At 42.4% G+C, this 14,484-nt stretch overlaps 1 protein-coding gene across 1 annotated transcript in view; it reads left to right on the forward strand.

The window, feature by feature from the left end:
- LOC142139461 (multidrug resistance-associated protein 1-like) overlaps positions 1–14,484 on the forward strand; it is a 62,402-nt gene that overhangs the window by 30,178 nt on the left and 17,740 nt on the right. The window contains exons 9-15 of the mRNA XM_075197095.1: positions 722–868; positions 3,869–3,953; positions 4,036–4,102; positions 8,623–8,749; positions 9,382–9,558; positions 10,360–10,527; positions 13,749–13,929. Of these exons, the coding sequence (XP_075053196.1) occupies positions 722–868; positions 3,869–3,953; positions 4,036–4,102; positions 8,623–8,749; positions 9,382–9,558; positions 10,360–10,527; positions 13,749–13,929 (952 nt within the window). The remainder of the gene's footprint in view (positions 1–721; positions 869–3,868; positions 3,954–4,035; positions 4,103–8,622; positions 8,750–9,381; positions 9,559–10,359; positions 10,528–13,748; positions 13,930–14,484) is intronic.

A 14,484-nucleotide genomic window follows, 5' to 3' on the forward strand; every position in this document is an offset into this window, starting at 1 on the left:
CACTTAATCTTAGGGGTCCCCACATTGCCGCTTTAAATTTAGATTGACAGCCGTCGCAATGACGTCAAATTGCATTGCCGTACAGTTCTTTCATCAGAATACCTTGCTGTCACCATGCTGTCTCCATCGGTCATCTCCAGCGTCGAATTGAAGGTAAGTCTGTTTAATTTGCTTTCTTTTTTTCAGTCTTTCGGGGGTTTTTTGCAGGAATTCTGCATGTCAGAATGGTGGTAATCGTAAAAATGATTACCACCGAGGCTTATGATGCCGCAAATCATGCCCCTGCCCACTCATTAGCTAGCTCATTTAGAGATAGGGGCAAAGAGGATAAAAAAGGATGACAATCACTCTTGGACAAGCCATGTTGTGATACTATGGGATGCACATACGTTTATTTTTTGCATGCAGGGGAAATACTGGCTTAATTTGCTTGTTGCTCACATATACTGGGCAGCTTTATTTTTAGAGTGCAATTTAGAGTTGAGCTAGGACACGTTCCCTCCCGACCACAAAGCAGTTTGCACGTTTTGAATCCAGTTATATGTTATTTTCAATAATATATGTGAAATGTACCTTTTGTAGATATAATTCCTTTAACTTGTTTATTTATTAGGGCTTTTGTATCTGTGACAATATACCGAATCAATTTTCACAGACCTATGAAATGGGTGTTATTATAGCAGCCTTTTATATGATTTCGGCATGTTGTCTTTCTCTTAAGGTTTCCATAGCTACATTTGGAGTATATTTCTTAATTGATGAAACAAATGTTTTGACGGCGTCCAAGGTTTTTACAACAATCTCTCTGTTTAATATACTGCGTCTCCCACTGTTTGATCTGCCCACAGTGATCTCCTCCGTAGTGCAGGTAATTACTTTTATATATTTTATATGAAATCTTTTCAAGTGTATGACTTTATGTAAAGCCAGAAAAACTGCCACGTGAGAGGTATCACAATGTAAGCGGATTTTGTTTTTCATAAAGCTTATTTCAACCTGTTGGGTGGTGACCAGTTCTCAGCATTAGCATGGATGTAGATAATTATAATCTGTTGCTCTACACCCATTGTGGTCCGGCATGTCTGTGGCTTATCTTAGCTGGAGAACCACAAGTTGCCTGGTGGAGCTCACTGCGGTCCTGTGTACAGGGAGGAGAGAGAGCCTGGTGCTCACAGACAGCACTCTCCTGCTGCTTGACCAGATAGTTAAGAGACAGGAGCTTTGTTCCAGTTTGGACACTCACCTGGTTGCCCAAGATCCGGCTGTTCGTCTCTCAGGATGATCGGCTGAAACACTCCCGGCTTATTTGCAGCCTGTTCGTGATGTCGGAAGATCACACACAGGTCAAAGGCCATCATCTTCCGAATGCATTTTCCACCATGCCTGATTATGATCCAATCAGATATGGAAAGCAGCCCGTAAATGTTTCAGAGCGATTTTTCCTGCTGACTGAGCTTGTGAAAAATCCAAGTCCTTGGTGGAAATGGCCTTACACCCCGTGCGTGGCAAGGAACACCCTTGAAAATGTGCCCTTGTCGACCCCTTTATCTCTTCAATAATCTCTATCTGCAAAAGGAAATCCTGTTTCTGCACCGTGCACACTCCATACTTTGTTTCTGCACTGCGCACACTCCATACTTTGTTTCTGCACCGCGCACACTCCATACTTTGTTTCTGCACCGCGCACACTCCATACTTTGTTTCTGCACCGTGCACACTCCATACTTTGTTTCTGCACCGTGCACACTCCATACTTTGTTTCTGCACCGTGCACACTCCATACTTTGTTTCTGCACCGTGCACACTCCATGCTTTGTTTCTGCACCGTGCACGCTCCATACTTTGTTTCTGCACCGTGCACACTCCATACTTTGTTTCTGCACTGCGTATACTCCATACTTTGTTTCTGCATCGTGCACACTCCATACTTTGTTTCTGCACTGCGTATACTCCATACTTTGTTTCTGCACCGCGCACACTCCATACTTTGTTTCTGCACCGTGCACACTCCATACTTTGTTTCTGCACCGTGCACACTCCATACTTTGTTTCTGCACCGTGCACACTCCATACTTTGTTTCTGCTCCGTGCACACTCCATACTTTGTTTCTGCACCGCGTATACTCCATACTTTGTTTCTGCACCGTGCACACTCCATACTTTGTTTCTGCACTGCGTATACTCCATACTTTGTTTCTGCACTGCTTATACTCCACACTATGTTTCTGCACCGCGCACACTCCACGCTTTGTTTCTGCACCACGCACACTCCATACTTTGTTTCTGCACCGTGAACACTCCATACTTTGTTTCTGCACCGCGCACACTCCACGCTTTGTTTCTGCACCGTGCACACTCCATACTTTGTTTCTGCACCGTGCACACTCCATACTTTGTTTCTGCACCGTGCACACTCCATACTTTGTTTCTGCACCGTGCACACTCCATACTTTGTTTCTGCACCGTGCACACTCCATACTTTGTTTCTGCACCGTGCACACTCCATACTTTGTTTCTGCACCGTGCACACTCCATACTTTGTTTCTGCACCGTGCACACTCCATACTTTGTTTCTGCACCGTGCACACTCCATACTTTGTTTCTGCACTGCTTATACTCCACACTATGTTTCTGCACCGTGCACACTCCATACTTTGTTTCTGCACCGTGCACACTCCATGCTTTGTTTCTGCACTGCGTATACTCCATACTTTGTTTCTGCACTGCGTATACTCCATACTTTGTTTCTGCACTGCTTATACTCCACACTATGTTTCTGCACTGCGTATACTCCACGCTTTGTTTCTGCACCACGCACACTCCATACTTTGTTTCTGCACCGTGCACACTCCATACTTTGTTTCTGCACCGTGCACACTCCATACTTTGTTTCTGCACCGTGCACACTCCATACTTTGTTTCTGCACCGTGCACACTCCATACTTTGTTTCTGCACCGTGCACACTCCATACTTTGTTTCTGCACCGTGCACACTCCATACTTTGTTTCTGCACCGTGCACACTCCATACTTTGTTTCTGCACCGTGCACACTCCATACTTTGTTTCTGCACCGTGCACACTCCATACTTTGTTTCTGCACTGCGTATACTCCATACTTTGTTTCTGCACTGCTTATACTCCACACTATGTTTCTGCACCGTGCACACTCCATACTTTGTTTCTGCACCGTGCACACTCCATGCTTTGTTTCTGCACTGCGCATACTTCATACTTTGTTTCTGCACTGCGCATACTCCATACTTTGTTTCTGCACCGCGCACACTCCATACTTTGTTTCTGCACCGTGCACACTCCATACTTTGTTTCTGCACTGCGTATACTCCATACTTTATTTCTGCACTGCGTATACTCCATGCTTTGTTTCTGCACCGCGCACACTCCATACTTTGTTACTGCAGCGCGCACACTCCATACTTTGTTTCTGCACTGCGTATACTCCATACTTTGTTTCTGCACTGCGTATACTCCATACTTTGTTTCTGCACTGCGCATACTCCATACTTTGTTTCTGCACTGCGTATACTCCATACTTTGTTTCTGCACTGCGTATACTCCATACTTTGTTTCTGCACTGCGCATACTCCATACTTTGTTACTGCACCGCGCACACTCCATACTTTGTTATAAATGCCCTTACTCCACTGAGCTTCTCCCTCCATTAGCTCAAAATTCTGTTCCTTTGCAAATCAATACACTTTTTGGGAATCTAGATGCACTTGCTCAAATCGTGGCACGTCGCATAAAAGCTGGTTTTCTGCTTTGCCAGCAACCTCCTCAGTCTGCTCTTTGTGTTCTGTGTGTGTACCATGTGTAAACAAACTAACAAACCACTGGTCCCTTTTCTAGACTAGAATTTCTCTTACGCGATTGGAGAACTTTCTTTGTGGTGAAGAACTTATCCCTGAAAACGTTGAAACTAACTATAAAGGAAGTGAGTCGATATGTCGGTGTGTCATAAGCTAATGAGCTTTTTAATGGGCTTTTTATTCATGTATTTTATTTTACGAACACAGGTCATGCTGTGGGATTCCTAGGTGCGTCTTTCCAATGGGAAACCAACGGTCCCTCCATTCTGAAAGAGTAAGAGAAATGGTATTGTGTGCTATAGTTTATACATTTGTACACAACACTGTTATGTTGATGAAGAACTCCAATCAAAATTATGCTTGTCTTCTAAGCAAAGCTCCTAGTATTATTTTGGGTGGTTCCTCCCTTTAGCTTACAATTACCTCAAGGACATTGGTTATGGATCTAGAAAATCTGTAATAAGGGGTTGTGTGTATGTGCGCTAACAACGCAGGTGTCCCCCACCTAGTCAGACTAGAAATAGATTGATACTTAGCTGTCCATCACCACAGAGCTTTGGGTCTGTATGGTTGTTGTAGGGTGGAGCTGGAAAAATTATGAGTCACGGGAAAGGCATTAATTTGGAGAGCTGCAGAGAGATGTATGAGTGTTAAGTGCAGTGCAGATGTGTCTTAGGTGTAGTATGGACAAGGAATTGGAGAGGGAAGGATGGGAGCAAATTGGGAGATTTAAGGTAAAGATAGAGTGAAGAGTTGGGTAAAAATGACAGAGCTGAAGAGAAGGGGCAAGGAAGGGAAGGTAGGGGAAATACAAAATGCAAAACTATATAGTGTGGATCAAGTTTAGTGCAATGCAGAATACAGAACAAAATAGGAAGCTAAAATGGAATCAAAGAGGCACGCAAATTTGAATAAAAAGAGGATATATCAAAAGGATGTGGATATAGGATGGATATAAATTAAGGACGGCTGGTGGAAAATATCTGCATTAAACTCCCAGTATTCTTAATGGACATACAGTAAGGTGAAATGGGGGTGGCTTGAATATGAGTTTAGGGCAACGTGTTATGGCTTGTGGTTAAATTTATATTAGTTGATTGTAGAAACTAAGCAAACAGATATAGAACATGAGTTGAAGTGTGAGCAAATGGTAAAATGGGAAGTAATATGAGTAAATGGAAAATGTGGAAGTCTGAGAGAATCTTTTGGGGGGCAGCTTTGGATGTGGTAATGGGGGTAATGGTGGAGGGTAAGTGAAGGAATGGGAGAAGTAAGTAATATATGATAGAAAATAAACATTGAAGACAAAATAAACAAGCTGTAAACAATAAAGTGTGCAAAAAATATTAAGATAGCTCAAACTGTGGCAGCAGTGTTAAAAACGCGTTTCGCCACCAGTTTGTGAGTTCCTCAGTGGATTCTCTTTCAAGGAACAGATAACCATAACAGTCTAACTCACTGGCTCCACCTCTCCAGTCCTTGGGGCTCAGAATATGTTGCGATGGAGGCATCAATTGGAGGATGTCAAACGAATTTCAACCCACACGGACACTTACTTAGGGGGAAAACTCAATTTTGAGTGGAGTTATTTAAGATCAGATATAAATGTGCCTAATGTTGGCTAGGCTGTTGCATGAATTTATTTACACAGATTGACCTGTTCTTACAGGGTTGTCCATTCTCATTCATTCATATTTATTGTCAAAGGAACTGTACTTAGTTACAAACATACAATTGATTTGTCTGTATACCAACTGGCAATACACTCTTACTTTTATGGCAATTTTCTCTCTAGTACCTCTGTTTCATAGGGATGTACAGCCCATCTAATACTTTTCACTCTAAGTGGAGCTATATGGAAATATTAGCGTTAGAATCCATTTGTGCAGCTTTTCAGGGTGGAATTATCCTTGGATTAAACTTTTAACTTTGCATATGCAGATCACACAGCTGTGGTGTGATGAGCACTAAACAAACAGTCTGATTATTTAAAAAAGGTGTCTTCTGCTGTGGTAGATCTGAGCAATGGAAGGAAACTCTAATTGCTTTTAATTCAGTCAGCTAGAGAAAGCCTTTTTCATAGTTTATGCACAATATTTTTGTAATAGAGTTGTGTGTGTGTGTATGAAGTTGTAGAAGCAGTGTGTGTCTGTGTGTAGTTGTAGAAGCAGTGTGTTTGTGTGTGTGTGTGGAGTTGTAGAAGCAGTGTGTGTGTGTGTGTCTGTGTGTGTGTGTAGTTGTAGAAGCAGTGTGTTTGTGTGTGTGTGTGGAGTTGTAGAAGCAGTGTGTGTGTGTGTCTGTGTGTGTGTGTAGTTGTAGAAGCAGTGTGTTTGCGTGTGTGTGTGTAGTTGTAGAAGCAGTGTGTTTGCGTGTGTGTGTGTGTAGTTGTAGAAGCAGTGTGTTTGTGTGTGTGTGTGGAGTTGTAGAAGCAGTGTGTGTGTGTGTGTGTGTGTGTGTGTCTGTGTGTGTGTGTGGAGTTGTAGAAGCAGTGTGTGTTTGTGTGTCTGTGTGTAGTTGTAGAAGCAGTGTGTTTGTGTGTGTGTGGAGTTGTAGAAGCAGTGTGTTAGTGTGTGTGTAGTTGTAGAAGCAGTGTGTTTGTGTATGTGTGTAGTTGTAGAAGCAGTGTGTTTGTGTGTGTGTGTGTGTGTAGTTGTAGAGCAGTGTGTTAGTGTGTGTGTGTGTGTGTGTGTGTGTGTGTAGTTGTAGAAGCAGTGTGTGTGTGTGTGTGTGTGTGTGTGTGTGTGGTTGTAGAAGCAGTGTGTGTGTAGTTGTAGAAGAAGTGTGTTTGTGTGTGTGTGTAGTTGTAGAGCAGTGTGTTAGTGTGTGTGTAGTTGTAGAGCAGTGTGTTAGTGTGTGTGTAGTTGTAGAAGCAGTGTGTTTGTGTATGTGTGTAGTTGTAGAAGCAGTGTGTTTGTGTGTGTGTGTAGTTGTAGAGCAGTGTGTTAGTGTGTGTGTAGTTGTAGAAGCAGTGTGTTTGTGTGTGTGTGTGTGGTTGTAGAAGCAGTGTGTGTGTGTGTAGTTGTAGAAGAAGTGTGTTTGTGTGTGTGTGTAGTTGTAGAGCAGTGTGTTAGTGTGTGTGTAGTTGTAGAGCAGGTTGTTAGTGTGTGTGTAGTTGTAGAAGCAGTGTGTGTGTGTAGTTGTAGAGCAGTGTGTTAGTGTGTGTGTAGTTGTAGAAGCAGTGTGTTTGTGTGTGTGTGTGTAGTTGTAGAAGCAGTGTGTTTGTGTAGTTGTAGAGCAGTGTGTTAGTGTGTGTGTAGTTGTAGAAGCAGTGTGTTTGTGTGTGTGTGTGTGTGTGGTTGTAGAAGCAGTGTGTGTGTGTGTAGTTGTAGAAGAAGTGTGTTTGTGTGTGTGTGTAGTTGTAGAGCAGTGTGTTAGTGTGTGTGTAGTTGTAGAGCAGTGTGTTAGTGTGTGTGTAGTTGTAGAAGCAGTGTGTTTGTGTGTGTGTAGTTGTAGAGCAGTGTGTTAGTGTGTGTGTAGTTGTAGAAGCAGTGTGTTTGTGTGTGTGTAGTTGTAGAAGCAGTGTGTTTGTGTAGTTGTAGAGCAGTGTGTTAGTGTGTGTGTAGTTGTAGAAGCAGTGTGTTTGTGTAGTTGTAGAGCAGTGTGTTAGTGTGTGTGTGGTTGTAGAAGCAGTGTGTGTGTGTAGTTGTAGAAGAAGTGTGTTTGTGTGTGTGTGTGTAGTTGTAGAGCAGTGTGTTAGTGTGTGTGTAGTTGTAGAGCAGTGTGTTAGTGTGTGTGTAGTTGTAGAAGCAGTGTGTTAGTGTGTGTGTAGTTGTAGAGCAGTGTGTTAGTGTGTGTGTAGTTGTAGAGCAGTGTGTTAGTGTGTGTGTGTGGTTGTAGAAGCAGTGTGTGTGTGTAGTTGTAGAAGAAGTGTGTTTGTGTGTGTGTGTAGTTGTAGAGCAGTGTGTTAGTGTGTGTGTAGTTGTAGAGCAGTGTGTTAGTGTGTGTGTAGTTGTAGAAGCAGTGTGTTTGTGTGTGTGGTTGTAGAAGCAGTGTGTGTGTGTGTAGTTGTAGAAGTGTGTTTGTGTGTGTGTGTAGTTGTAGAGCAGTGTGTTAGTGTGTGTGTAGTTGTAGAGCACTGTGTTAGTGTGTGTGTAGTTGTAGAGCAGTGTGTTAGTGTGTGTGTAGTTGTAGAGCAGTGTGTTAGTGTGTGTGTAGTTGTAGAGCAGTGTGTTAGTGTGTGTGTAGTTGTAGAATTAGTGTGTTTGTGTGTGTGTGTGTGTGTGTGTGTGTGTGTGGTTGTAGAAGCAGTGTGTGTGTGTGTAGTTGTAGAAGAAGTGTGTTTGTGTGTGTGTGTAGTTGTAGAGCAGTGTGTTAGTGTGTGTGTAGTTGTAGAGCAGTGTGTTAGTGTGTGTGCAGTTGTAGAAGCAGTGTGTATGTGTGTGTGTGTGGTTGTAGAAGCAGTGTGTGTGTGTAGTTGTAGAAGAAGTGTGTTTGTGTGTGTGTATTTGTAGAGCAGTGTGTTAGTGTGTGTGTAGTTGTAGAGCAGTGTGTTAGTGTGTGTGTAGTTGTAGAAGCAGTGTGTATGTGTGTGTGTGTGTGTGTGTGTAGTTGTAGAAGCAGTGTGTGTGTGTAGTTGTAGAGCAGTGTGTTAGTGTGTGTGTAGTTGTAGAGCAGTGTGTTAGTGTGTGTGTAGTTGTAGAAGCAGTGTGTTTGTGTATGTGTGTAGTTGTAGAAGCAGTGTGTTTGTGTATGTGTGTAGTTGTAGAAGCAGTGTATGTACAATGAATAGATAGAGTTACAGCATAACAGTGAAGACCTAACATGGTGAATTGTAACATTTGTGCATTTATTCAGTCTTCACATTAAGATTCCTGAAGGCTCGTTAGTCGCAGTCGTCGGCCAAGTTGGGTCTGGAAAATCATCTTTACTTTCTGCTATTCTCGGGGAGATGAATAAACTGGAGGGAACGGTGCAGAGAAAAGTAAGTCTGGGGGTATATGTCAGCTTACAATGCACTGTAAATAACTGTATAGGTTAAAGACAGGGGCGGATCTAGAAAGTAATTCTAGAGGGGGCGATTTAGGGGGGGCGATTTAGTCCCCACCATCTTTTTGACACCTAAGGCTGCCTGCGGCTGCACACTATGTGCAGGTCCGTTCGGCAGGGACAGTGTGCTGCCCGGCTGCTCTGATTTTGTTTTAACACATCACTACTGCAACCTGCTGCTATCTGACATTCCCGACACACATATATCCACACTTCAGTCCATCCTAAGTGCTGCTGCAAGACTGATCTTCCTCTCTCACTGCTCCACATCTGCTGCACCACTCTTACACTTAGAATGTAAGACCACTCATGAGAAGGGTCCTCCATACCCTTTGTTTTCGTGTCTGCATTTATTGTGTCAGCCTTGTCTGTCTTTGTTTTATGTATGTCCTGTTTTCCCTACTGTATGGTGCTGCGGAGCACTGTAGCACCTTACAAATCTACGTTAATAATAATAATCACCTAACTATATATGAACATTCATCATACTACTTTTGCTTGTAAATTAGTGCTAAACCCAACTGCAGTATAGAAACCTGAATTCAGTTTCCCTGTCTTTACGTTTAGGGGTCAGTAGCTTATGTGTCCCAGCAAGCCTGGATACAGAATGCATTATTCCAGGATAACGTTGTCTTCGGGCTGCCGTTGAATAGGCAGTATTATGAGAGCGTTCTGGAAGCCTGTGCTCTGCTGCCCGATCTGGACCTTCTACCATATGGAGACCAAACAGAGATTGGCGAGCGGGTGAGAGACAGCTAATGTTGGCGTTGGTATAACACTAAAATACCTCGGTGATCTCCACATTTGACCATCATGAATGAACATTATTCAAAATCTAGTGCAGGCTTAACCAACCTATACAGCTTAATCTGTTATGGGACTTAAAGTCTCAGGTTTTTCTGGAAGCATCTGGTAGTTCCACAACAGATGGAGAAAGAGTGTCTGTGGAAGCATGGTTTACACCAATATGCATAGAGCAAGCCTGGGCAATCCGTGGCTGTGACTTGTCATCTGTTGTGGAACTATGGCCTGCTGGGAATTGTAGTTCTATAGCAAGCACTCTGGGAATTGTAGTTCCACAACAGAAAACAATTCACAAGTCAAACAATAAAAGTCTACAAGAGCACTACCATATCTGTTCCTGTGCTCTAGTGTTTATGAAGTGGTTAATGTTTGGTGGATTTTCTGTATTGGTTTCTGAATCTGCTTTGTTCACGTGTTAATGTCCAGATGGCATTTTCCAAAATGTTTTTAGAATCCTTTTATTTTAAATATCAGTTTATACTATAATAATTATTCATAGCCCAAATAGTTTCAAAAAAGTTGACTTATTTTCTGCATGTCAGTTTATATTGCTTTTGTGCCATAAACGAAGACCTCTAGAAAAGATTATTTTGTTTACCTCAATTTTATTCCTGCAGGATTCTAGCATGTCAAAAGTACAAGTAAATATAATGGTTGAAAAAAAGTAGTAAATACATAACATTGTTTACCTATGCACACGACTTTGTATAACTGTTTCGTGTCCCACCCTTTTTATTAAAGGGCGTGAACCTAAGCGGAGGTCAGAAGCAGCGTGTAAGCCTGGCGCGAGCAGTATATAACAATGCAGATGTCTACCTGTTAGATGACCCCTTGTCCGCCGTTGATGTACATGTCGGAAAGCATTTATTTGATAAAGTCATTGGACAAAATGGACTATTAAAAAATAAGGTATGTTGTTTTTTTGTTTTTTTTAAATGATCTGTTCCTCATAATGCAGCCTATACATGCTCTATTAACCAGTAACATCACTGCAACACCAATCTTGTGAAACGCGTGCAGTAATCAGGTGCATTTTACCGACTTGAAGTCATGTATCATACACAATGCAGTTTATTGTAAGGTGGCTTGTACAAGATTCATATACCTCCCCTCATAATGTTATGCTTTTGTTATATTTGTGGGTCATACAAAACCATTGCATGACTTAGATCTCATCAGTTACATAAATGCAGTAAATATAGAGATTGTCACCACTGTGAGCAGAACTTCGTTGTGGCGGGCCTCTGTGTACGCTTGGCCCCACCGCAGCATAATACCCACATTAATGTATGAACTGAGTAGCATGAAAAGCTATTAGTGCTTCTTAGTACAACTCATGATGATGATCCCAGCGGTGGGATACTGAGAACTTGGTTCACCTGGCCCTGGAGAAGTTGTAAGAAAGGTAAGTGTTAGGTACACTGAAGAGTGTATCTAGAATTGGGATAGGGGTTATCATTTGAAAAAAGTCCCTTGTAACTATTTTGCCAATTTAACCATTATAAAAAAAAGTCTCTTTGTGAATAGAATTGTGTTTGGTAGCGTGGTCATGTCATGTAGAGGGTATGTTTGTTACATAGGGGTCATGTCATGTAGAGGGTATGTTTGTTACATAGGGGTCATGTCATGTAGAGGGTATGTTTGTTACATAGGGGTCATGTCATGTAGAGGGTATGTTTGTTACATAGGGGTCATGTCATGTAGAGGGTATGTTTGTTACATAGGGGTCATGTCATGTAGAGGGTATGTTTGTTACATAGGGGTCATGTCATGTAGAGGGTATGTTTGTTACATAGGGGTCATGTCATGTAGAGGGTATGTTTGTTACATAGGGGTCATGTCATGTAGAGGGTATGTTTGTTACATAGTGGTCATGTCATGTAGAGGGTATGTTTGTTACATAGGGGTCATGTCATGTAGAGGGTATGTTTGTTACATAGGGGTCATGTCATGTAGAGGGTATGTTTGTTACATAGGGGTCATGTCATGTAGAGGGTATGTTTGTTACATAGGGGTCATGTCATGTAGAGGGTATGTTTGTTACATAGGGGTCATGTCATGTAGAGGGTATGTTTGTTACATAGGGGTCATGTCATGTAGAGGGTATGTTTGTTACATAGGGGTCATGTCATGTAGAGGGTATGTTTGTTACATAAGGGTCATGTCATGTAGAGGGTATGTTTGTTACATAGGGGTCATGTCATGTAGAGGGTATGTTTGTTACATAGTGGTCATGTCATGTAGAGGGTATGTTTGTTACATAGGGGTCATGTCATGTAGAGGGTATGTTTGTTACATAGGGGTCATGTCATGTAGAGGGTATGTTTGTTACATAGGGGTCATGTCATGTAGAGGGTATGTTTGTTACATAGGGGTCATGTCATGTAGAGGGTATGTTTGTTACATAGGGGTCATGTCATGTAGAGGGTATGTTTGTTACATAGGGGTCATGTCATGTAGAGGGTATGTTTGTTACATAGGGGTCATGTCATGTAGAGGGTATGTTTGTTACATAGTGGTCATGTCATGTAGAGGGTATGTTTGTTACATAGGGGTCATGTCATGTAGAGGGTATGTTTGTTACATAGAGGTCATGTCATGTAGAGGGTATGTTTGTTACATAGGGGTCATGTCATGTAGAGGGTATGTTTGTTACATAGTGGTCATGTCATGTAGAGGGTATGTTTGTTACATAGGGGTCATGTCATGTAGAGGGTATGTTTGTTACATAGGGGTCATGTCATGTAGAGGGTATGTTTGTTACATAGGGGTCATGTCATGTAGAGGGTATGTTTGTTACATAGTGGTCATGTCATGTAGAGGGTATGTTTGTTACATAGGGGTCATGTCATGTAGAGGGTATGTTTGTTACATAGGGGGCATGTCATGTAGAGGGTATGTTTGTTACATAGGGGTCATGTCATGTAGAGGGTATGTTTGTTACATAGTGGTCATGTCATGTAGAGGGTATGTTTGTTACATAGGGGTCATGTCATGTAGAGGGTATGTTTGTTACATAGGGGGCATGTCATGTAGAGGGTATGTTTGTTACATAGGGGTCATGTCATGTAGAGGGTATGTTTGTTACATAGGGGTCATGTCATGTAGAGGGTATGTTTGTTACATAGGGGTCATGTCATGTAGAGGGTATGTTTGTTACATAGGGGTCATGTCATGTAGAGGGTATGTTTGTTACATAGTGGTCATGTCATGTAGAGGGTATGTTTGTTACATAGGGGTCATGTCATGTAGAGGGTATGTTTGTTACATAGGGGTCATGTCATGTAGAGGGTATGTTTGTTACATAGGGGTCATGTCATGTAGAGGGTATGTTTGTTACATAGGGGTCATGTCATGTAGAGGGTATGTTTGTTACATAGGGGTCATGTCATGTAGAGGGTATGTTTGTTACATAGGGGTCATGTCATGTAGAGGGTATGTTTGTTACATAGGGGTCATGTCATGTAGATGGTATGTTTGTTACATAGGGGGCATGTCATGGTCCTTTCTTGTAACACATTCCCCACCATGTGGGGCATTTCTTCCTCTCACCTGTAAAACATTATTTCCACCCTCCCCTTACCTGTAACACGTTTCCCCTGCACACTACTTACCTGTCCTATGTTGAGGATGAGGTGACTCCCAGGCAGCAGCTTACTAGATGAGACTTTGATCGCGTATCACTCGCTGACTAAGCTCTGCAGTACAGTAACAGCCGAATGTAGCTGCTTCACTGTCAGACAGTCTGACCTCACTGACGAACGTCCAGTTCTCACTGTGGCTGGAGTCGAGGTGACTGGGTCTGCACCCTCACAGCCACAGTAAGACCTGGTGCAATGCGGGACACAACAGATTCCGTGGGGTCCTACTGTATTACTTCTGTCCTGACTTTCCGGGTACCCCCGTATCTGATCTGTGGACCTGAATACACAGACTACAAGTGGCCTGCTGGTTGTACGTGTGTGCGTTACACAGTATGTCAGGGGTGGGTGCTGCTTCTCATATTGAGGAGCCAAAACCACTTTGTATCAGTAAAGTTTACATAAAAGTAATGACAGTTTTTTTTACTTCATATGATACTTGTAAAGTTTTTGTGTAAAACCTAACTAGATTTACATCTTTGTATGAAGACAAGAATTTTGGTGACTCACAGCCTGACAGTCCTTCCTCTGGTAGACCTCATTATCGTCATGGAAGACGGGAGAATAGCTCAAAGTGGGACTTATGGGGATTTGACATCTAAAAGAAAAGACCTTGCTGAGATCATCCAGTCTTCTGGAACAGAGAAGGAAAATCGATATGAAATTAAATGTAAGAGTTTAGATATCCTAAGTAAAATGTACTCTTTGTTATTGGATTTGTAACATGCTGAGCAGGGGAGGGCTGGCAAATTTCAGCCCGGGGAGGGGCAAGACTCGACTCAGTAGCCCATTTTAAAGGACAAAAATGGAGGTGACCAAGTAACCCAGCCCAGGGTCGCCAATTATGGGACTAGCCCGGCGGAGCAGATGCCCCCCAGCTCCCCAGCCCAGCCTGCCCCTGATGCTGAGTATTTTCCAGGTATTTCACTGTAAACATATAACACATAAGACAAGACTTAGAACCACTGAAATCCTCTGTGCTCAGTTGTGGTTATATGTGCTGACAAGACAGATAATGTTGCAGACGATCAAGGACAATTGGGGGAACATTCCATAATCAGTTTAAATGTCTGTTTTTAAACATGACACCTAATTGCCAATGCAGTGACAGATAGTAGTGAATAGAGACTTTAACCTGTCCATTACACAGTGTACAAATACCAGTCCTGAGTCTCTGGTCACTACTGTGAATCAGTGATTTAGTATAAGGAGTTGTTTAAAGAAA

Source organism: Mixophyes fleayi, chromosome 2, assembly GCF_038048845.1.
Source record: "Mixophyes fleayi isolate aMixFle1 chromosome 2, aMixFle1.hap1, whole genome shotgun sequence".
Lineage (NCBI taxonomy): Eukaryota > Metazoa > Chordata > Amphibia > Anura > Limnodynastidae > Mixophyes > Mixophyes fleayi.